We start from the raw sequence: 21,235 nt of genomic DNA, 5'->3' as shown, positions 1-21,235 counted from the left end.
TAAATTTCTTATGAGTTGATATGAGCTGGCAAGCTGCATTGTTGCGAGAAGATTACATTGTCTTAATTCTTACTTAAGAGGGTGTTTGGAAGAGCTTTAAGCTCTTAAAAATAGCTTTTAAGTTGTTTTAGAGCTTACAATTTATAAGTTTTCCGGATCTGAATTAGGTAGTGTTTGAAATTATTTTTAGGAAGCATTTTTGAAATTCTCTTTCACAAAACATTCACTGGAAGCAATCTAGAACACTAGCTAAATCTAAGTTATACAAAAAATTTTAGGGTGAAATGCATAAAACTCTCGTCAAATATGAAAAGAGCTAATGACCATTTTGAAAAAATAAATAGGTTCTTAAATATCCTTTATGTTTTTTAGTAAATGCTCATATATAAAAATATTAATATGATTCTAACTCCTTTTTTTGTATATTAAATAATTTTTCATCATATTTTCTACATATATTTCAAAACTTAATCAGTATTCAGTAGAGATTAATATAAATCACATTTTTTTAATGTTTTAATTTTTTAGTCAAGTTTTTGTATTTTTAATTTAATTTAATTTCTTTGATCGTTTTATAGTGTCATGCCGTGATGTTATAAAAATATCATTTTAATTGTATTTTTGTTTTATGATTTTAAAGACAATTTTTATATATTTAAACATATTAAAAATTTAAATTACACATTATCGGAAAAATTATGAAAATAATTTCATACTCATACTCATACTCATACTCATACTCGTACTCGTACTCCAATGGATGTGTGAGGCGACAATCGATGTGATATTTTCACAAAATATTTTCATGAACATCTTTGAGAATTTAAAATAATAGTAATAATAATAATTAATAAAACGGACAAGGAATGTCATCCAGAAGGTGCACCCATCAATGTATAGGATAACAATTATATATAAAAACGAATTAATTATTTGCATTCATCTCCTCTATATATATATTTGACATTTAGCTCATTCATAAATTGTAAAAAATATATCATATTGCCACGAAAAGTTCTCATCAAAATGCAAATTACCCATTTATAAGCAGATGCTTGAGGAATAAAATAATTTTTACACATAAAATAATAAGGAATTTTGTTTCCCTTTTCTTTTGGTTATTTGTTTATATAATGCTCTTTGGTCTGCCAGCCAGTTTTTTGCTGATCAAGAGGTGCGGTGATGCGTGCAAATTAAGAATTTGGGTAGCCCGTGATTGGTCGGTGACTGACCATTCGGTGACTTTTGGATTTCAACAGTCGTCAATTGGTGCGAATAATGACATTCAATAATCTTATTAATATTATACATTCGACTCAACTTTTATAATGTTCGAAGTTTAAAGAATAACTATGTATTTCTTTTCTTTCGTATTTATCATTCATCAAACGAGCCAACCGATGAATAAATATTTTTCGATGAATGTATTGAAAATTAAACCAGTGTGACCTTTAATAATCTCTAACACATCAACTACCACGTGGTAGCCCAAACTATTTCTGTCACGATGCTACTATATATAAATTTTAGCAATTAATTTGTTTATTTGATATTTTATTGTACACGGGATTTATGAGCTTTTTTTTTCCTACGAACTTGGTTTTATTTATTTTTTATAAACTTTTTTTACCAGTATATAATGGATTCACTAATTAAATAAATAATTTTATTTCTTCGATGTTTCGATATCGTGATGAAAATCGAGAAAAATGGAAGCTTTAGAATATTGGTCATCGTTGATTTCAGTCTGACATTGTGCAAATTGTACATTCACGGGTCGTCATCTTCCAGCTTCCACTAATGGGAAGATTTACTTTCCCAAAAAATAGATAAATAAATAACGGTAAATAAATAACAGAAGAATAATAGAAGATTAACATGTTTTGTTAAAAGTAAATAACATGCAAGTTTGAAATGGAAAAAAAATGTGATACCCGATGAGGAAATCACCTCAGCTCATAGACGACCCTAAGGTAAAGATCAATCCTTAGCTAGCCAGAATCATTCAGCTCGGGTCGGGAGCTCAGTCAAGCTCCACCACCATCATCCAGCTCGGGTCGGGAGCTCAGCCAAACTCCTCCACCACCATCATCCAGCGCGGGTCGGAAGATCAGCTTGGGATCTCAGGAGCTCATCCAAACTCCTCTACCATCATCTCCATCTTAGGTTGGGAGCTCTGGAGTTCATCTCAGCCTTGATGTCAGTAGAGAGTTAGCTTAGTAGAGGGATTGGACAACCTTGATGAGCTAGCTAAGATGTTAGGATCAGTGTTCAGATTGAGTTTAGGGGTTCAGCAATAACTCCCTCACCCCTTTTCCATATATGATCTCAGGGAGAGCAGCAGTATAGCGTCTTCATGATGACAGTTTAGCTCAAATTAAGTGTATTGTTATTTCCTTTGTCAGATAAGATTTGGGCGAGATCTCAGCCTAAAGATCCGGGATTATGATCCCGAGATTCGCGGATCCTTGATAAGGAAGGTAGGTGCTAAATCCGGAGCTCTCTCCTATAAATAACAGGTTCACTTTAATTATTTGAATCCTAATTTTTCACTCGTGTACACACACCACTCTCTATATTTTCTCTATCCTAGCATCTGACTTGAGCGTCGGAAGGGATACGACGGAACACCTTCCGGCCCCCCTTAATACTCTTATTAGTGGTTTCAGGTCAGCAGCAGTTCATCTTTTATTTGGAGGAGCTTCTTCAGCTCATCCAAGGAGATCACTTTATTGAGGTATATCAATTGGCTCCGTCCGTGGGAAATTCGAGCTAAGACGTAGATATGGCAGGAAGAGGAAGAGGAAGGGGAAGAGGAAATATGGCGGATATGACTGTAGATCAGCTCAGCCAGTTCATCACTCAAACGGTGCAAGCGGCCATGGGACAAAATCCACCACCTCCTCCTGTGGGTCAGCCAAACCCAATGGATGCGGTGTGGGAAGAGATTAGGAGACTAGGTCAGCAAGTAGGAGGTCGGCCTGGGCCTATACAGAGGGAAAGTCCTTTTGCTTGGGCTATTCTAGATGAGGAACTCCCTGCAAATTTTAAGCAGCCTACTTTAGGGGAATATGACGGGAGCTCAGATCCGGAGGAACATTGGGGAGATTTGAAAATGCAGCCTTGTTGCATAGATATTCAGATGCAATTAAATGTCGGGTCTTCCTCACTACTTTGGTAAGGTCAGCCCAGCAATGGTTCAACCTTTTACAGCCTGGTAGTATTCAGAGTTTCAATGAATTCAGCTCAGCTTTTCTACACCAATATGCGAGTAGCAAGAGATATTTGAAGACTTCTCTCAGTTTGTTCAATATGAAGCAATCTGAGGTGGAATCGTTGCGGGAGTATGTTCAGCGCTTCAATACAGCGGCTCTGGAAGTACCTGCTGACACCTTGGTCAACTCTTTCACTCAAGGGTTGAGAGGAGAAGAGTTTTTCAGATATTTAGTCAAGAAGCCTCATTTGACTTATGATGAGCTCATTAGTCGAGCTGAGAAGTACGTGAATTTGGAGGATGCACAGAGGCAGAGGAGACAGGAAGGAACGTCTGGGAGTAAGCCCAGTGCCAAGGTGGGAGCAAAGGCAGAGGGGAAGACAGAAGGAGGAAGGAAGAGGGTGGCAGAAGAGATGAACAGGGTCAAAGGACCCTACCCCTATGTACCCCTATCGGTAAGCCTGGAGAAGGCAATGCAAGTATGTGAGGATAGACGAGCACTTGTGAGGCCCCGTAATGCTGAGTAAGGCCCGCGGTTACCGCCATCTGACAAGTTTTGCGATTTTCATCAGGAGTATGGGCATATCACCAATGATTGTCAGAGGCTAGGTGAGGAGGTTCAAAGGATCATGTATGATGACCCTCGAATCAGAGCTGAGCTGACTCGAAGAGCAAATACTCCTCGCCAAGGCCGAGCTCCCCAATGGAGGAATCAAAGGAATGAAGTTAGAGAGAATCAAGGTGATCATCAGGGAAGAGCTCCTCAAAACGGTCAAGGAGATAAGGTGCAACAAATTGCAAATCATCCCAATCGGGGTGTTATCCATATGATCTCCGGGGGTAGTACGGATGGGAGATTCGGGAAGGGCTCGCAAAGCTCACGGGCGTAGGTTGGAAAATTTTGAGGTAAGTTCTTAGCTCAGCTGTCCCACTGACCCGAACATCAGTTTTGGAAGGGAAGATTTAAAGGATGTGGTGCTACCTCATAATGATCCCCTACTGGTCACCTTGACCATAGCCAATTATGACGTGGCTCGTATCTTTGTGGATACTGAGAGCTCAGTAAACATTATCTTTAAAGAAACTCTGGACCAAATGAAATTGGAAGGATTTGAGTTGGATCCAATCACCACAGAGTTGTATGGGTTCACGGGTCATGCTCTGCAACCGTTGGGATAGATAGTGCTCCCCTTGTCCCTTGGGAGTGGAGAGCAGAGAGTAACCAAAATGGCTTGCTTCACCGTGGTGGAGGCACCATCCTCTTTCAATGGAATATTGGGGCACCCTGCCCTGAGTGATTTCCGAGCCGTGGCATCTACCTATCATCAGAAGTTGAAGTTCCCAAGTGGAAGAGAAGTGGGGGTTGTTCGGGGTGATCAGAAAGCAGCTCGGTTGTGCTATGTGAATGAGGTAAGGATTGATTCAAAGAAGAAGAAGAGGGAGGTAGGAATGGTTTCAATAGGTCGAACATCGAAGGTGCACGGATATAAGGTGCTTCTGATGTCCGAAGAAGGTCATGAGAAGGTGGAATTAATCCCGGGAGCTCAGATTGTCAAATTAGCTGCTGATCTGAGCCCATCAGTGAAGCAAAACTTGGTTGGTTGCTTAAAAAAGAACAAAGATGTTTTTGCTTGGTCTGTATCGGAGCTCACAGGGGTCAGTGCAGAAATTATGGTTCATCGACTAAATATTCTTGCGGGAGTAAGACCGATAAAATAGAAGAAGAGACACTTTGGTCCAGACAAAGATAAGGTCATTAAAAAAGAGGTAGAGGAACTTCTTAAGGCAGGACACATTAGGGAAGTGCAATTCCCTACCTGGTTATCCAATGTGGTCCTTGTCCCTAAGAGTTCAGGCAAGTGGAGAATGTGTGTTGATTTCAGGGACCTAAATAAGGCATGCCCAAAGGATTGCTATCCACTGCCTCGAATTGACCAATTGGTTGATTCAACGGCAGGTCATCAGTACTTATGCTTCATGGATACATATCAGGGGTATCATCAAATTCCTCTGGTGGAGGAAGATCAGGACAAAGTAAGTTTCACCACCTCTCATGGAACTTTTTGTTAAAGAGTGATGCCTTTTGGTTTGAAGAATGCAGGGGCCACTTATCAAAGACTCATGGACAGAGTGTTTGCCTCCCAAATTGGCAGAAATGTGGAAGTTTATGTAGATGATATTCTGGTAAAGTCTCAGGATGATGTGGGGTTGCTGGCCGACCTTAAGGAGACTTTCTCGACTTTGAGGGCTTATCAAGTGAAGCTTAATCCGGAGAAGTGTGTATTCGGAGTCAGGGGAGGTAAGTTTTTGGGGTATATGGTTACTGAGAGGGGCATAGAGGCCAATCCTGAGAAGGTGCAGGCTATTCGATCCATGTTTGCTCCCCGTAACTTGCAAGAAGTTCAAAGGTTGGCAGGAAGGATTGCAGCCTTGTCTCGATTTATATCAAGATCAGCCCATAGAAGCTTACCTTTCTTCAAGGTGCTTCGCAAAGCCAAGAAGTTTGAATGGGATGATGAATGCGGGAAGGCATTTGATGACTTAAAAAGCTACTTAGCTGAACTCCTGTGTTGGCTAAGGCAATTCCTGGTGAACCATTGTACATCTACTTATCAGCTTTGGAAGGGGCTGTTAGCTCAGTACTTATTAGGCAGGAGAGAACAGCTCAACACCCTATCTATTTCTTCTCACATGCCCTTAAGGGTGCAGAACTTCGGTATTCAGAGGTGGAAAAGTTAGCATTAGCCTTGGTTATGACAGCAAGGAAGCTCAGACCTTACTTTCTATCACATCCTATTGTGGCTAACCAACAGCCATATTGGGAGGATATTAACTCGAGTTGATATTTCGGGAAGGTTGGTAAAGTGGACTACGGAGCTCAGTGAGTATGATATCCAGTATGAACCAAGGACGGCCGTTAAGGCCCAGGCGTTAGCTGATTTCCTTGCCAAAACGAGACATATGGAAGCAGAGGATTTGTGGAAAGTATACGTTGACGGCTCTTCTAATAGTGAAGGATGTGGGGTGGGGGTGTTTTTGATCTCCCCTCGTGGAGATGAGATCAGATTGGCAGTTAGGTTGGATTTTCGAGCTTCTAATAACGAAGCAGAGTATGAGGCTGTGTTGATTGGCCTCCGAGCAGCTAAGCAAGCTGGGACAGCTCGGGTGCACCTCTACTCTGATTCACAGTTAGTAGCCCAGCAGGTGAATGGAACGTATGAAGTCAAAAATGAAAAGCTGAAGGAATATATGAGGGCGATAGAGGAAGCTAAGGGTTTCTTTGATGAGGTATTGTTTGAACAAATTCCGAGGGAGGGCAATGAAAAAGCAGATTATCTCGCCAAGATGGCTAGCTCACTTCATAACTGGAAGACCAGGGAAGTTGTCGTGCAAGTGTAATTGACACCCTCTACTGAGCTCGCACCATTAGCTCAGGAAGAGAGTGACTGGAGAAAGGAGCTCTTGGATTACATGGAGAAGGGTGAGTTACCAACGGATCCTAAGAAGGCATATCGGTTGAAACAAAGGAGTCTCCGCTTTGTGATGATGGAGGGAGTTCTTTATAAGAGGTCATTTGCCGGACCTCTTCTCAAGTGTTTAGGCCCCAAGGAAGCTCATTATGTCCTAAAGGAGATACACGAGGGGTGTTGTGGTAATCATTTAGGGTCTTATTCTCTAGCCCGTAAGGTTCTCCTGGCGGGATATTTTTGGCCCACTATTCTGAAAGATTCCATAACTTTGGTGACTTCTTGTAATAGTTGTCAAAGACATAGTAGACTTCAGCACCAACCAGCAGCGTTAATGAAAGGGATAGTAGCAGCATGTCCTTTCGATCAATGGAGAATTGATATTGTGGGTCCTTTCCCTCCAGCCCCAGCTCAAAAGAAATTCTTGTTGGTTGCTATTGATTACTTCTCTAAATGGGTTGAGGCAGAGGCTTTAGCTCGAATCACTGAAGGGGAAGTCTTGAAATTTCTGTGGAAGAATATTGTGTGCAGATTTGGAGTACCACGTAAGCTCATATCTGACAATGGGAGGCAGTTCAAGGGGCTCTAGTGCAAGCTTGGTGTAAAGAAATGAAAATTCAGCAACACTTCACATCTGTCCATTATCCTCAGAGTAATGGTCAGGTGGAGGTGACTAATAGGTCTTTGGTGCAAAGCTTGAAGACGCCTCCCTAGTGTGTTATGGTCATATTGTACCACACCAAGAATTGGGACTGGAGAGACTCCATTTAGTATGGTGTACGGAAACGAGGCCGTCCTACCGGCAGAAATTGGAGAGAAGTCGGCTCGGATCATTTCCTATGATGAGGAAAATGGAAAGAGGAGGATGGAAGACTTAGACTTTTTGGGTGAAAAGAGAGAAGTTGCTGCTATCAGGATGGAGGCATACAAGAACGGGATAGCTCGGTCCTATAATCGTCGGGTGCGCAGGAAGGATTTCCAGGTAGGAGATTTGGTGCTGAAAAAAGTTCAGGAGGTGGCTGTAGGGAAGCTCGACCCTAAATGGGAAGGACCATACAAGGTGGTGATGAGGCTCAGTTCGGATGCTTACTACTTGGAGGATTCAAAAGGAAAGATGTTGAAGAGACCTTGGAGCGCTTACAATTTACGCAAATATTATTCTTAAATGTTGCAAGTTCAATTTTCCTTTAATTTGTAATTCATGCAAGCTACCTTCTACGTTTATCTATAAGCAGTTATTTTTTCAGAAATATTGATGTAAATGTGCCTCAGCTCATCACCTTAGTCACGCTCCTTGATCCCCTGACTTTGGTTCAGCTCATCACCTTAGTCACGCTCCTTGAGCCCCTGACCTTGGTTCAGCTCATCACCTTAGTCACGCCTCTTAGGCCCCTGACTTTGGTTCAGCTCATCACCTTAGTCACGCTCCTTAGGCCCCTGACTTTGGTTCAGCTCATCACCTTAGTCACGCTCCTTGAGCCCCTGACTTTGGTTCAGCTCATCACCTTAGTCATGCTCCTTGAGCCCCTGACTTTGGTTCAGCTCATCACCTTAGTCACGCTCCTTGAGCCCCTGACTTTGGTTCAGCTCATCACCTTAGTCACGCTCCTTGAGCCCCTGACTTTGGTTCAGCTCATCACCTTAGTCACGCTCCTTGAGCCCCTGACTTTGGTTCAGCTCATCACCTTAGTCATGCCTCTTAGGCCCCTGACTTTGGTTCAGCTCATCACCTTAGTCACACTCCTTAGGCCCCTGACTTTGGTTCAGCTCATCACCTTAGTCACGCTCCTTGAGCCCCTGACTTTGGTTCAGCTCATCACCTTAGTCATGCTCCTTGAGCCCCTGACTTTGGTTCAGCTCATCACCTTAGTCACGCTCCTTGAGCCCCTGACTTTGGTTCAGCTCATCACCTTAGTCACGCTCCTTGAGCCCCTGACTTTGGTTCATCTCATCACCTTAGTCACGCTCCTTGAGCCCCTGACTTTGGTTCAACTCATCACCTTAGTCACGCTCCTTGAGCCCCTGACTTTGGTTCAGCTCATCATCTTAGTCACGCTCTTTGAGCCCCTGACTTTGGTTCAGCTCATCACCTTAGTCACGCTCTTTGAGCCCCTGACTTTGGTTCAGCTCATCACCTTAGTCACGCTCCTTAGGCCCTTGACTTTGGTTCAGCTCATCACCTTAATCACGCTCCTTGAGCCCCTGACTTTGGTTCAGCTCATAACCTTAGTCATGCTCCTTGAGCCCCTGACTTTGGTTCAGCTCATCACCTTAGTCACGCTCCTTGAGCCCCTGACTTTGGTTCAGCTCATCACCTTAGTCACGCTCCTTGAGCCCCTGACTTTGGTTCAGCTCATCACCTTAGTCACGCTCCTTGAGCCCCTGACTTTGGTTCAACTCATCACCTTAGTTACGCTCCTTGAGCCCCTGACTTTGGTTCAGCTCATCACCTTAGTCACGCTCCTTGAGCCCCTGACTTTGGTTCAGCTCATCACCTTAGTCACGCCTCTTAGGCCCCTGACTTTGGTTCAGCTCATCACCTTAGTCACGCTCCTTGAGCCCCTGACTTTGGTTCAGCTCATCACCTTAGTCACGCCTCTTAGGCTCCTGACTTTGGTTCAGCTCTCTACCTTAGTCTAGTCACCTCGACCCTGATTTTTGGGCTCAGTTCAGTTACGGCACTTTGATTTCAGCCCTTAGCTCATTTTAGATACTCAAGTACGAATGGTGTTAGCAAGTTAATTAAGCACGCGCTTGATAATTATGAAGGGTCACTTCATAGTGCTCTCATGTAGATGAGCTGGCGGTCAAGGAATTTTGGCTGGGGAGCTCAGGAGCTCGGGAGTCCATTTAGGCGATCTGAGAATATATTTCAGGTCAGGTCGGAAGTTTGGTCCCAGAGGCTCAGCTCGGCTCCGGAAGCTCAGCTCGGCTCTGGTAGCTCAGCTCGGCTTCCGGGTGTTAGTTTATTTTAAAACAAGTACTTTGCTCCCATTAGGGAGCTCAGCTCTGTTCAACACCTCCGGGTGTTAGTTTATTTTAAAACAAGTACTTTGCTCCCCTTAGGGAGCTCAGCTCTGTTCAACGCCTCTGGGTGTTAGTTTATTTTAAAACAAGTACTTTGCTCCCCTTAGGGAGCTCAGCTCTGTTCAACGCCTCCGGGTGTTAGTTTATTTTTAAACAAGTACTTTGCTCCCCTTAGGGAGCTCAGCTCTGTTCAGCGCCTCCGGATGTTAGTTTATTTTTAAATCCGTACTGTTCTCTCCCCGGGGAGCTCAGCTCAGCTCGACACTTTTGGGTGTTAGTTTATTTTTTTTAAAAAAAAAAAATTCTAATCTTATTTCCCTTCAGGAAGCTCAGCTCAGCTTACCTTCGGGTGAGCCTATTTTGAAGAATTAATCTTACCTCCTCTAAGGGAGCTCAGCTCGGTTCACCGTCGAGTGTTGGTTTTATTTTTAATTTTTACTACGCTTTCCTTAAGGAGCATAGCTTATCTCATCGGGAAAGGTTAAGGAGGTCAGTTCGAATTATGAAGACTAAGGAAAATGTAAAGCAAATAAACTAGCGTAAGAAGGCAAAAATTTAAATGTTTACATTAACAAAAACCCTAAACTAACTTTCATTCTCTCCCTCACCCTCATCCTCACCCTGTTCATCTGCGCCCCCATCCTCTTTTGCTGACTCTGCTGAGGTAAGGGAGAGGGCAAACCCGTCTAGGTCCAGGAAGTCCACAGGGGTCCCTTCAGGAGGATAGCCTGCCACCCTGAACTACTGAGTGCAGCCGTCAAACCCTTTGGCTAGATAACCATAGGCTTGGGCAGCCACCTCATCTATATACTCATCGGACTTCAAGAATGCCTCCTTGAAGCCTTCAGCTCCCTTGGAAAGCTCAGCTCGGGACTCTTCCAGTTCTTGAAGGGCCTGAGCAAGTTGATCATGGGACCCCTTGAGTTCGCCTCGAAGATTCTCCTTCTGCACCTCGGAGACCCGGAGGTCACTTTGATGTTTCAGCCGCTCAGCTTGGAAGCCCATCCTCATTTCCTCCATCTGGGCTCGGAGATTGGCTACCTCCTTCTCATAACCAAGCTTCGCGTCCTCCGCTAACTGGTTAAGCTCAGCGAAATGAGCTTCATAACCTCGGGCATCCTTAGAAAGTTGCTTTCGAGTCATGGAAGCTCGGAGGGGCATCTCGGCGTTCAGGACAGCAGTCTAGGAAAGGAAAAGAACAATTAAAAAAGAATATAAAAGAAGAACATAAAGTAATGAACTCTGGAAGGTTACCTCAGCTGAGGCAGTGTTAGAACGTTGCATCAGCTCAGCCCATCCAAGGCTTTTCACATAATCGGCATCAGCCTGGGAAATCATATCCCGGAGGACTGACCCAGCCGTTGGAGTAGGCCCGACCCCCACAATGCGTAGGGCATCGTGGTACATTTCGAAGAAATTGGTCCTGCACCGGACCACGGAAATCTGAGGCTTCTCTGCCCTGAACTGACGAAGGGGCGCCACCTCCGGAATAGAAGACTTCCCGGAGTCCAGCTCCACTACCTCTGGGTGAGGGCTTGACGGTGCCCGCCTTTTCGAGCCTTTGGACGGGGTGGCAGAAGGCTCAGGCTTGCTAGTGGCCCGTGGTGAAGGGGCTTTAGATTTGGCTGAGTTCCCTGCAGCCCGGCTCCCTGATGGGGCAGTTGTTTTCTTCTTCTCCAACATTCTCTTCATGGCTGAATCCATAACCCTTTTTTCTGCACGAGACATAGGGAAGATCAGGACAAGAAATGAGATAGCATAACATTAGTAAAGCGGAGCACGGGCGGGGGAAGGGCCGTACCTAAGTTTCCTCAAACGGAAACATCTGCCGAGCTGAGCCCATGGTGGCAGAGCAGGTCCTCTGCCAAAAGGGCAGAGACATCAAAGCACCTTCCCCCTATAGCCCTTTGGGCTCTAGTAAACAATTCCCCTTGACGAAAGCCCGGGGCGGGAACAGGTAGGAGTGGGAGAACATCCCTCCAAGCAGAACATATGTCCCAATCGTCGGAGGGACATACAAAAAAGAAGGCATTTTTCCAATTTTTATTGGAGCTGGGAGAACCCTTAAAAAATTTGCAGTTGGGTCGGCAGGAAAAGTAAAAGGGGCCCTCCTCAGAACGTTTGGGCAGCAAGAAGTTACAAATGGTAAAACAGTTAACTTCGAAGCCCAGAGTCCTAAAAAGAACTACAAAACTACAAAGAGTTCGGAAGGAGTTGGGGGTGAACTGTCCTAGGTGAAGCTCATAATATCGGCTGAGCTGTTGGAAAAGTAAGGGGAGGGGAAATCTAAGAACTGCCTCCAGCTGATCTAAATAAAAAGTATAATACCCTGGAGGAGGGTGGTTAGCTTGTTCTGTGGGGTCAGGAATGATAAACTCATAATTTTTAGGGGCGTGGGTTAGAGCTCTTATCTTGTCCTCATCCGAAGCATCCAGCTCGGAGGGGTATTGCTCATACCACGACACCGCAGGGGTTTCAGGGTCGTAGCCCAGGTCATCATCCTGAGCAGAGGATGATGCGAAAGCAGGGTCCTGGCCTATAGGCTCTCCTGCAGTAAGAGTGAGGGAATCAAATCGATCCACCTCAGCAAATACTTCGTCTGAGCTCCCAGAGTGAGCTCGGGAAGAAGTAGCCATGAGGAGTGTTTACTTACTTAGAGAGCTCGGAAACTTTAGGAAAGGAAGGAAAGCAAAGGAGCTCGGAAAAAAAAGGAATTCAAGAGAGAATTCACAAAAGCAAGAGACGGAAAAAGTGAAAATGAAATTTTTACAGTGAGGCCTATTTATAGAAAGCTCGGATCAATCCAGGTCGTTGATCTTGGGACAGGTGGACGGCTTAGATCGAGTAAAATTCAAAAAGTTACCGTTACATAGTACTTGCCAGAATGATAGCTGGGCTTGGTGAGGCACCTCAGCTCAGCATCCACTTAGGGTCATCTCAGCATAAAAACGAATTTTGAGTCTTTGACCTCAATTCGACTTTTATGGGAGGGACTTGTGATACCCCGAAGAGGAAATCACCTCAGCTCATAAACGACCCTAAGGTAAAGATCAATCCTTAGCTAGCCAAAATCATTCAGCTCAGGTCGGGAGCTCAGTCAAGCTCCACCACCATCATCCAGCTCGGGTCGGGAGCTCAGCTCGGGAGCTCGGGAGCTCAGTTAAGCTCCACCACCATCATCCAGCTCGGGTCGGGAGCTCAGCTCGGGAGCTCAGCAGCTCAGCCAAACTCCTCCACCACCATCATCCAGCGCGGGTCGGGAGATCATCTTGGGATCTCAGGAGCTCATCCAAACTCCTCTACCATCATCTCCATCTTAGGTTGGGAGCTCTGGAGTTCATCTCAGCCTTGATGTCAGTAGGGAGTTATCTTAGTAGAGGGATTGGACAACCTTGATGAGCTAGCTAAGATGTTAGGATCAGTGTTCAGATTGAGTTTAGGGGTTCAGCAATAACTCCCTCACCCCTTTTCCATATATGATCTCAGGGAGAGCAGCAGTACAGCGTCTTCATGATGACAGTTCAGCTCAAATTAAGTGTATTGTTATTTTCTTTGTCAGATAAGATTCGGGCGAGATCTCAGCCTAAAGATTCGGGATTATGATCCCGAGATTCGCGGATCCTTGATAAGAAAGGTAGGCGCTAAATCCGGAGCTCTCTCCTATAAATAACAGGTTCACTTTCATTATTTGAATCCTAATTTTTCACTCGTGTGCACACACCACTCTCTATATTTTCGCTATCCTAGCATCTGACTTGAGCGTCGGAGGGGATACGCAGGAACACCTTCCGGCCCCCCTTAATACTCTTGTTAGTGGTTTCAGGTCAGCAACATTTCATCTTTTATTTGGAGGAGCTTCTTCAGCTCATCCAAGGAGATCACTTTATTGAGGTATATCAAATAAATAATTATATGAATAAAAAAATAAATAAAATATTATATACATTATATTTCTATATATATTTATATTATATTTTATATTTATATGTGTTATCAAGTAGCTCGCGAGCTACTCGAACACATATATTTCGAGCTCGAACTCGAGCTCGATTGTATGTTCTCGAGCTCGAGCTCGGTCAAATCGAGCTCGAGTCGAGTTTTGACCAAACTACTCACGAGCTACTCACGAGTAGCTCGGCTCGTTTACACCCCTACGCGGTAATATTGAAAACACTTTTGAATCTCTAAAAGATAAAAGAATATACCGATAAACTTGAGATTGCGACCAGAATATTAAGTCGGCTCAGAGTCCTAGCCGTCATAACAACTGAGTCCTACCAAGATTAGTGCCTACCTTCAGTAGAGTCCTACTGTGAGAACCCGCCGCTGCCGCCGTTTCTAGGACAAATCCTGATTTCGTTTTGCTTCTCCCGATCGTCAAGCCTGATCGACTCAACTCTTTCCCCCGACCCCCGGCCTCTCACTTTTTCAGTCGACTACCCATATCAGTTGAGAAGAACTCAGTTGAGCATCCATTTGCCATTTCATAACAGATAAACTAATTTGATTGAGATTTTGTAGCAACCACCAGATTTTTGGAACAACAAATTTAATTCGAAATCAAGATGATTAATCACAATAAATGAAAGGATAACCGCCAGAAATGTGCTTATAAGTAACACTGGAATTTCAGACTAAGGGTTTACACTATTTCTAAGTAAAAGCATAGCATAATTCGAGTTTGAGCATTCAATTGAGCGAGGAGAAAGCGAATAGTCGAATACCAGTTGAGCAAGCTTTGGAGCAGTTCTGAAGAAAGATTTTTTGAACAATTCGAACACTCCGAAAACCAATTCTGTAAAGGGTAGGGTAAGTGGGTGTTTTGTTAAATTTTTTTAAGCTTTGATTTTTGATTAACCAGCATTACAAAAATTTATTCCCTCTAGACAATATTTCTTGTTTATTCCATCTTAAAAAATAAAAATAATGCAATTAATTAATTGTTCTCGAGACTAGACACTTTTTTTAAATAAAAATAAAAAATCCTTATATTTCTTTTTTTCTTTCTTTCTTTCTTTGTTTATTTATTTATATATTTATTTTCTATTTTTTCATAATAAGGTGTTTCGAGATGGATCATCGGCAGATATTCACAAGTTTTTCACAACAATACTCAGAACCATTTTATGTTGTGTGGGGAAAATTCACTAATTTGACATACAAATTTCGGTACCATGACTTTTCAAACTGCACCTTACCTTAGTTCAAATTTTTAATGTTAGTTTGAAAGAGACAACAAGAAGTTAGGTAAATTATGGAGATTTGGCAATTGGTAATCACTTGTTCTACAAAGATTATTACGACTGTACGATGCATTATATTTGTTACATGATATGATAGATTTTGACTACCACTGACATTGCAATCCTTCGCTTCAAGATAGAGCACCTATATTAAAAAAAAGTTGGAGCAAATTTGGTTCTCCATTCTCGAGATGTCCCAAGTAAATATATTTTAGAGGATATATATTTAAGACACTTTTATCAATATATATACATAATTAAATCGTAATATTTTTTTGTCCATATGCCAGAGTTTTTCAAACAGACGAGTCAAATTATGACTGATAGATTTCGAGCGAAAAGAATTCAAATCAAGACAAACTTTAGTATGATACTCGACTCGTGTGCACTCCTAAGGTGTTCAGGATCAAAGTTTTCTCAGTATGGTAAAATAATTTAGCTCAAAAGGCCGAAAAAATAGAGGCGTAACTTGTGAGTTTTGGGAAGCATCCAAATATCAAATAACTTCTAAGTGACAGGTTTGATGCAAAATGATTCAAATCATGACATACACATATAACAAAGTTGCAAGAATTATAAATTTTCCAGATTGCTACTAAAAATATACTCGAGCATTAAAGTATTTCCACTCTGTTCACAACTCTTTCATAAAATGAGAATGCCCCCCACATTGATTCAGCAATGACTTTAGTGACCATACTTCTGAAACTCCCACTCACTATTGTCTGTCAAGTGTAGTTCAATGTTAGAATCGGCACATGAGTAATCGAACCTCGGAAAAATCTCAGCATGAGAAAACACTTACCCAAGGGGCAAACTTGGCGAGTCTTGAGCCATCTGCTGATGCAGTGGAAATGGAAGGCGTGATTGCAAACACCTGCATGATCGTGAACCAAAACACATAATACAAAAAATTATATGTTTATACGCATTCATCAAATACCAAACATTAACCAGTTTCCATCCATCTTATCGAATATTTGACCATGGAGGCGGGGATAAAGTGATCATACAGAACAGGGTATAAGATGAAATGCAGCGTATAATTTAACCTGGGATGCAAGGAAATTTTTTAAAATTTTCCATTTCTTGCAGGATACAAAAATGCAGCCACGAAGAATAAATCCACCTTCAGAAAATTTGTCGAGCAAAAATATAATGTTCATTTGGCTTTCTTAGCTATCCCTTACACAATCTGTAATACGGTGTGATTAAACCTGCTTATTTAAACATTGAGGGAGCTTTTACAGAGCTTCTTACAAGCACTTTAAAGCAAAGACATATATACTTAACATGATGACGAGGGGAGGGGAATATTTAACAATTGGTCGGCAGACACATCTTTTTGGGTAATTCGATTGGGAAAAGCAACGCAGCAAATAATTGAAAATAATCAAGGAAAGTTGACGATTCACCAGAACACTTAGCATTCTACCGTACACTGTCCGTGTATTTCAGCAACTAATTCACTACATTAATACCTGATTAGTTGCACCAAATTTTTAACAACAAAATGCTTCTTAGATACTAACACAGAACCTAAGAAAACCACCTAAAAATAGCAGGAGAGCTACAAAGATATAGCTCCCACTAGAAGCCCCAAATAAAAAGCTATAAATTATCAGAACTTGAATAAAATTAATGTAAGCATGCAGCATCCTAACATATTTTGTTGACTTAACTACAATCACATACTTGATCATATGTTTCTATACTTGGTACTATAGAGTGCACGAGTATTCAAATGTTGAGTGTTTGGCTTGGTGAGAATTCTTCGAATATGTAGCATGACTAGGGCCTCGTATTTCAGTAGTCAACAAATTTGCCACCCAAACACTATAATTCATTCCTAATAAAAGACAGGCTGTTTTAGTATGGTTGGTGCCTCCACCTATGGCATTTTCAAAGAAAAGAAACATAAGTATGATGTAAAAAATGTTATGGAAATCATATCTGAAAGGATTCTAAAACAGAAATGGGGGTTGCAGAGGAAATAGTACAAGAAAGAACTTTGTAGGATATTAGGATGTGGAAAACATAAATTTTTACGGGTGCTGGCAGAAGTACGATTACATTGAGTTCTAGCATCTTCCGTATCTCAAAGCTTCTAATACTGTTTATTTTTTATATTGCTACAACTTTTTCGAAACCAATGCATATAAAACAGGAATAATTGAAGATAAGCCTCTAACATGGGAGCATAATGCATGTAAAATTCGATGGCTGATGCAAAATCAGCGTTACATTTGTTTATAGCAGATAAAAAAATCAAATGAGGAACTTATATCAAATCAAAGAAATTTGAAAACCACAAGTAAAGAACATGTTGCTTCATGGCTTACCGACTATTAATCACTTTCAGCCACCAAGACTAATATCATTCAATATAAACAGTGGGAAAAAATAGCTAGGCAAGCGTAGAAACACTTCTCCATGAAGAATGCTTCTACCAAATCTAAATTTACCTACACCAATAACCAGAATGATTGCAATAGCCCAACGGAAAATTAAAAACATTAGTTACGATCCTAATTACTATCCCATAATTCATATAAAGCTTAAAATTGCTAAACCACCAAAACCAGCCACAGGAAAACCAAAGATTCGCAATACAGCAACAGAAGAACAATCCAATCTAGCAGTACAGAGAAAAACATACCCCAAGCAACAGTGCACTCCTCACTGGTCGCACTAGCTTGATTAGCCTGACACTCGATGCCTAATAAACATATTAAATCGCAAAACAATAAACAAACTGAATCGAAACGAAAACAAATAATCAACAAATAAAAACAGGAAACACACAACTCACAGAGATCCATAATATGGTTCCTGCAAATAGCACAATTATCGACCACAATATCTGCATAAAAATTAGGGTTAGGTCCTGTGGAAACGGATCGAGAATTCGAGCACACAAAACATAACAATTAATAGATACACGAAGATCAAAAGATAAAAATCGGAATTCAGAGAATACCCCAAGCCCAGAGAGCGACGGCGTTCCACTTCTTGATCTCAAATCGCTTGGCTTTCTTGGAAGATTGCGACGGCACCGGCGTGGGAGTAGTGTTGGAGGGTCCAGCACCGGAAGATCCCTCTCCGGCGGGGATCATGTTCACGTCGGTGTCCAGCGACGCCATCTTCGTTTAGCTAGGGTTCGGGGTTTCGCGTATGGGGAAACAACTACTTGCTGCTCAAATTGGTAATTACTCAAGTCGAAATAAAGAGGAAAAACAAAATTCAAAATGACGTCATCTGAATAAAGGTGGGGCCCGGCACAAGATGAGCACATATGTGGACATCGACCGGGCTTGTAGACTTGTAGCGTATAAATTTCAAAATAATTAAATTAAAAAAACTATTACTTGATTTTTTTTTGTATGATATAAGTTTTGTGAGATAAATTTCAATGCAACTTGAATCATGTATATTAATATTTTTAATTTCAAAAATATTATTTTTTTTACCGTAGATATAGATCTACTTGTTATTCGACCTGTGTTTTGATATGTATCTATTTGTTAGTCGACCTTTACTTTGATGAATGAAGCTATTATTATTCAGTATTTTCAAAATATAAAATTTAGAAAAAATTTTATATAAATTTAATGTATGACTTTTATTATATTTTTGTATTGTATTAATTGTTGTTAAAAAAAATATTGCATTAGCCTCCATCGATTGAAAATCTTGAGTGTGTCGTTGAAGTGATTTATCTCATAAATATAAATTTGTGAGACCATTTGATAAAAGACTTAAAAATAATTTGTTACGAATTTTGAGTAAAATAAGATGATGCGGCTTAAAGATGGTATGTTATATATTATAAGACTTTTTTTATCATCCTAATTGTGAAATAGGATAACATGTGGAAAAAATATAAATAATATAAATATTCTTGGACATATTTTGGGATGAGAATTGAGAGCTTATATTTGAGATATAATAAAATTTATGACGAATTTTGGCATTTTAAAATTTTAAAATAAAAGTTTTTAAAAACAAATTACAATTATGCACAATAGGGCCCTTTGTTTTCTAATATAATTACCTTAGATAACAACTATTACATCATTAGATACATTTTGATTTTAAAAAAAAAGAAAAAACTGTAATTTTGATCTTTTATGTTCGTTACTTTGCGATTTCGGTTATCTATGTTATCATATTTTAGTTTTAATCATGTATTTTTGATTTTTGGCAATTTCAGTTTTTTTTATTCGAAAATGCTTAAGTGACACTATACATGTCAGCTCCACATCAGCACTGCATTAGTGCCACATCAGCACCACATCAGAAAAAAAAAGACTAAAATTGCCACACACAAAAAATAAAGATAGCGTACTAAAACTGAAATATGAAAATATATATAGAGGACTAAAATCACAAAGTGACAAACATACAGAACTAAAAAAGCAATTTTCCAAAAAAAAAATTAGGCAACTAATTAAACTTTGTAATGTTGACCTCATCTATATATATTATTGTGTATATAAAAGTAGAGTTTTTACTAAAATAGTAGTTTACCGTCAAAATGTAATTACAAAAAATGAAATAATTGATGATTAATTTTATATGTAATAATGATGAAGATGATAATGATTTTTTTATTCAAAATTTAAAATTTAATTGGATACTATAACTATTTTTTCCTTCAATTAGTTTTTTTGTGCGTAAAAAAATATCCATAAATGCTATATATGATAACTGCACAAATTTTAAGCTAAAATTTGAGATTTGATCGGATTTTATGATTACTTTTTAATTTTAGTTAATTTTTGTATTTCCATATATACGTGAAAAAATATTCATAATACTATATATATAATATTATCTCAAATTTCGGTTTAAAATTTGAAATTTTCCCGGATGTTATCACCATTTTCAAAATTCGGTTATTTTTTTTGTGTACACGTATATGTGAAAATTTTCATAAATATTATATATATATATATATATATATATATATATATATATGGAAATGGGTCGGGTCTAAAACCTAGCCCTGCATTAAACCCTGCCCGCGCGATGCAGGTCTAGACCCGATCAAACGGGTCCACATCCGGGACTGGGGCGGGTCTTGGGTTTGGTCGGACCCACCCCGTCAAAAATATATATATTAATATTTAAATATAAAATACATATGTATATATATTAATAATATATAATTATTTTTTTTATATTAAACAATCAATACTTTATTCATAATTTGAGTTTATAATATTTTTAGATTGAAATGATTTTATTATATTATGATATTTTTAATATGAAAATATGTTACTATAATTTTTCTTTTGTTATTACATATTAATTAAATAAAAAATAATCCATTTTAACTTGTGAGAATATTTTTGTCCTAAATATTATTAATATAAATTCGTAAAATAAATTTAATGATGTTTTTTTAAATTTTTTAACTTATTTAAATTTTTTATTTAATAAAATTTTAATTATATAAAATTTTGCAGGTTCAACGATTCTAACTCGGATTGGATCCGTCGGGTTCAAGGGGCGGGGCGGGTCCCGGGTTTTTCCAAACCCGCCCCGTTGCCATCCCTATATTTATATATGATAATATATCAGTTTTCACTTTAAAATTTAAAATTAAATCCGATGTTATCATTATTTTCTAATTTCAATTTTTTTTTGTGTATTCATAAAAATATGAAAATTAATTTCCATAAACATGAAAAAATATATATATTTTATAATGTATCAATTTTCAGTTAAAATTTTAAATTTGATAGTATGATATCACTACTTTTTCAATTATTTTTTTGTTCATATAAATGTGAAAATTTCCATAAACATTAGAAATAAATGCTTTATATTATAATGTACTGATTTTCAATTCAAAATTTGAAATTTAATTATCACTATTTTTAAATTTCAATTATGTTTTATCATCATTGTTAGGAAATCAAATATCTAAGTTTCGTTGTTTAACAAAACAATTATGCACATCAACAACAGTAGCAGAAGCCGCGAAACAGAAACAGAAGCAGAAAAGCTTAACTGCGAAATAGAAACAGAAGCATAAGAGCTTAAAAGTGAAAAGCAGAAACAAAAGCAAAAAAACTTAAATAGCAGACAACATCCTATTAACTAGTCCAAGATATTATCCAAATGTCTCTAGTACACTGAGTAGACTCCGACTTGCGTAGCCACGGTGTACCTTTCTACAGTGAACTAAAGGACAAGAAAACAGTTATTTATCAACGAATTTATTTGAATCAAAGTTGATTGTTATCTTGTACATATAAATAGAGACCACGACATAC

The 21,235-nt window shown here is 39.7% G+C and overlaps 3 protein-coding genes across 3 annotated transcripts; 2 read left to right on the top strand and 1 right to left on the bottom strand.

Annotated features, from left to right (window-relative positions):
• Positions 1 to 4,441: 4,441 nt before the first annotated feature.
• Positions 4,442 to 6,613, top strand: LOC140888249 (uncharacterized). Its single transcript, XM_073295939.1, has 3 exons — positions 4,442 to 4,870; positions 5,309 to 5,940; positions 6,028 to 6,613. Exons 1-3 carry the CDS (start codon positions 4,442 to 4,444, stop codon positions 6,611 to 6,613), a joined length of 1,647 nt encoding a protein of 548 aa, XP_073152040.1.
• An 840-nt stretch (positions 6,614 to 7,453) lies between these two features.
• LOC140888248 (uncharacterized) lies at positions 7,454 to 7,846 on the top strand. Its single transcript, XM_073295938.1, has one exon. The coding sequence runs from the start codon at positions 7,454 to 7,456 to the stop codon at positions 7,844 to 7,846; it is 393 nt and encodes a 130-aa protein (XP_073152039.1).
• Positions 7,847 to 15,408: 7,562 nt separating this feature from the next.
• Positions 15,409 to 18,156, bottom strand: LOC140887545 (RING-box protein 1a). Its single transcript, XM_073294844.1, has 5 exons — positions 17,932 to 18,156; positions 17,764 to 17,814; positions 17,611 to 17,670; positions 15,757 to 15,828; positions 15,409 to 15,676 (listed from the first exon to the last, which is right to left on the bottom strand). Exons 1-5 carry the CDS (start codon positions 18,092 to 18,094, stop codon positions 15,639 to 15,641), a joined length of 384 nt encoding a protein of 127 aa, XP_073150945.1. The 5' UTR covers positions 18,095 to 18,156; the 3' UTR covers positions 15,409 to 15,638.
• Positions 18,157 to 21,235: the final 3,079 nt, after the last annotated feature.

Source organism: Henckelia pumila, chromosome 3 (genome assembly GCF_033568475.1).
Source record: "Henckelia pumila isolate YLH828 chromosome 3, ASM3356847v2, whole genome shotgun sequence".
In the NCBI taxonomy this organism is placed as follows: domain Eukaryota; kingdom Viridiplantae; phylum Streptophyta; class Magnoliopsida; order Lamiales; family Gesneriaceae; genus Henckelia; species Henckelia pumila.
Note: the sequence above shows the minus strand (reverse complement) of the source record. Positions and strands in the feature narration are given on the sequence as shown.

What these genes read in the sequence shown, in the direction of transcription:
- LOC140888249 (XM_073295939.1), top strand. Translation starts at nt 4,442, where the DNA reads ATGGCTTGCTTCACCGTGGTGGAGGCACCATCCTCTTTCAATGGAATA. An exon ending in CTGTATCGGAGCTCACAGGG is followed by an intron (nt 4,871 to 5,308) that starts GTCAGTGCAGAA and finishes TTTGGTTTGAAG; the next exon opens with AATGCAGGGGCCACTTATCA. An exon ending in CAGAACTTCGGTATTCAGAG is followed by an intron (nt 5,941 to 6,027) that starts GTGGAAAAGTTA and finishes GCTAACCAACAG; the next exon opens with CCATATTGGGAGGATATTAA.
- LOC140888248 (XM_073295938.1), top strand. Translation starts at nt 7,454, where the DNA reads ATGGTGTACGGAAACGAGGCCGTCCTACCGGCAGAAATTGGAGAGAAG.
- LOC140887545 (XM_073294844.1), bottom strand. Translation starts at nt 18,094, where the DNA reads ATGGCGTCGCTGGACACCGACGTGAACATGATCCCCGCCGGAGAGGGA. An exon ending in GAACCATATTATGGATCTCT is followed by an intron (nt 17,671 to 17,763) that starts GTGAGTTGTGTG and finishes TATGTTTATTAG; the next exon opens with GCATCGAGTGTCAGGCTAAT. An exon ending in GGAGTGCACTGTTGCTTGGG is followed by an intron (nt 15,829 to 17,610) that starts GTATGTTTTTCT and finishes ACGATCATGCAG; the next exon opens with GTGTTTGCAATCACGCCTTC.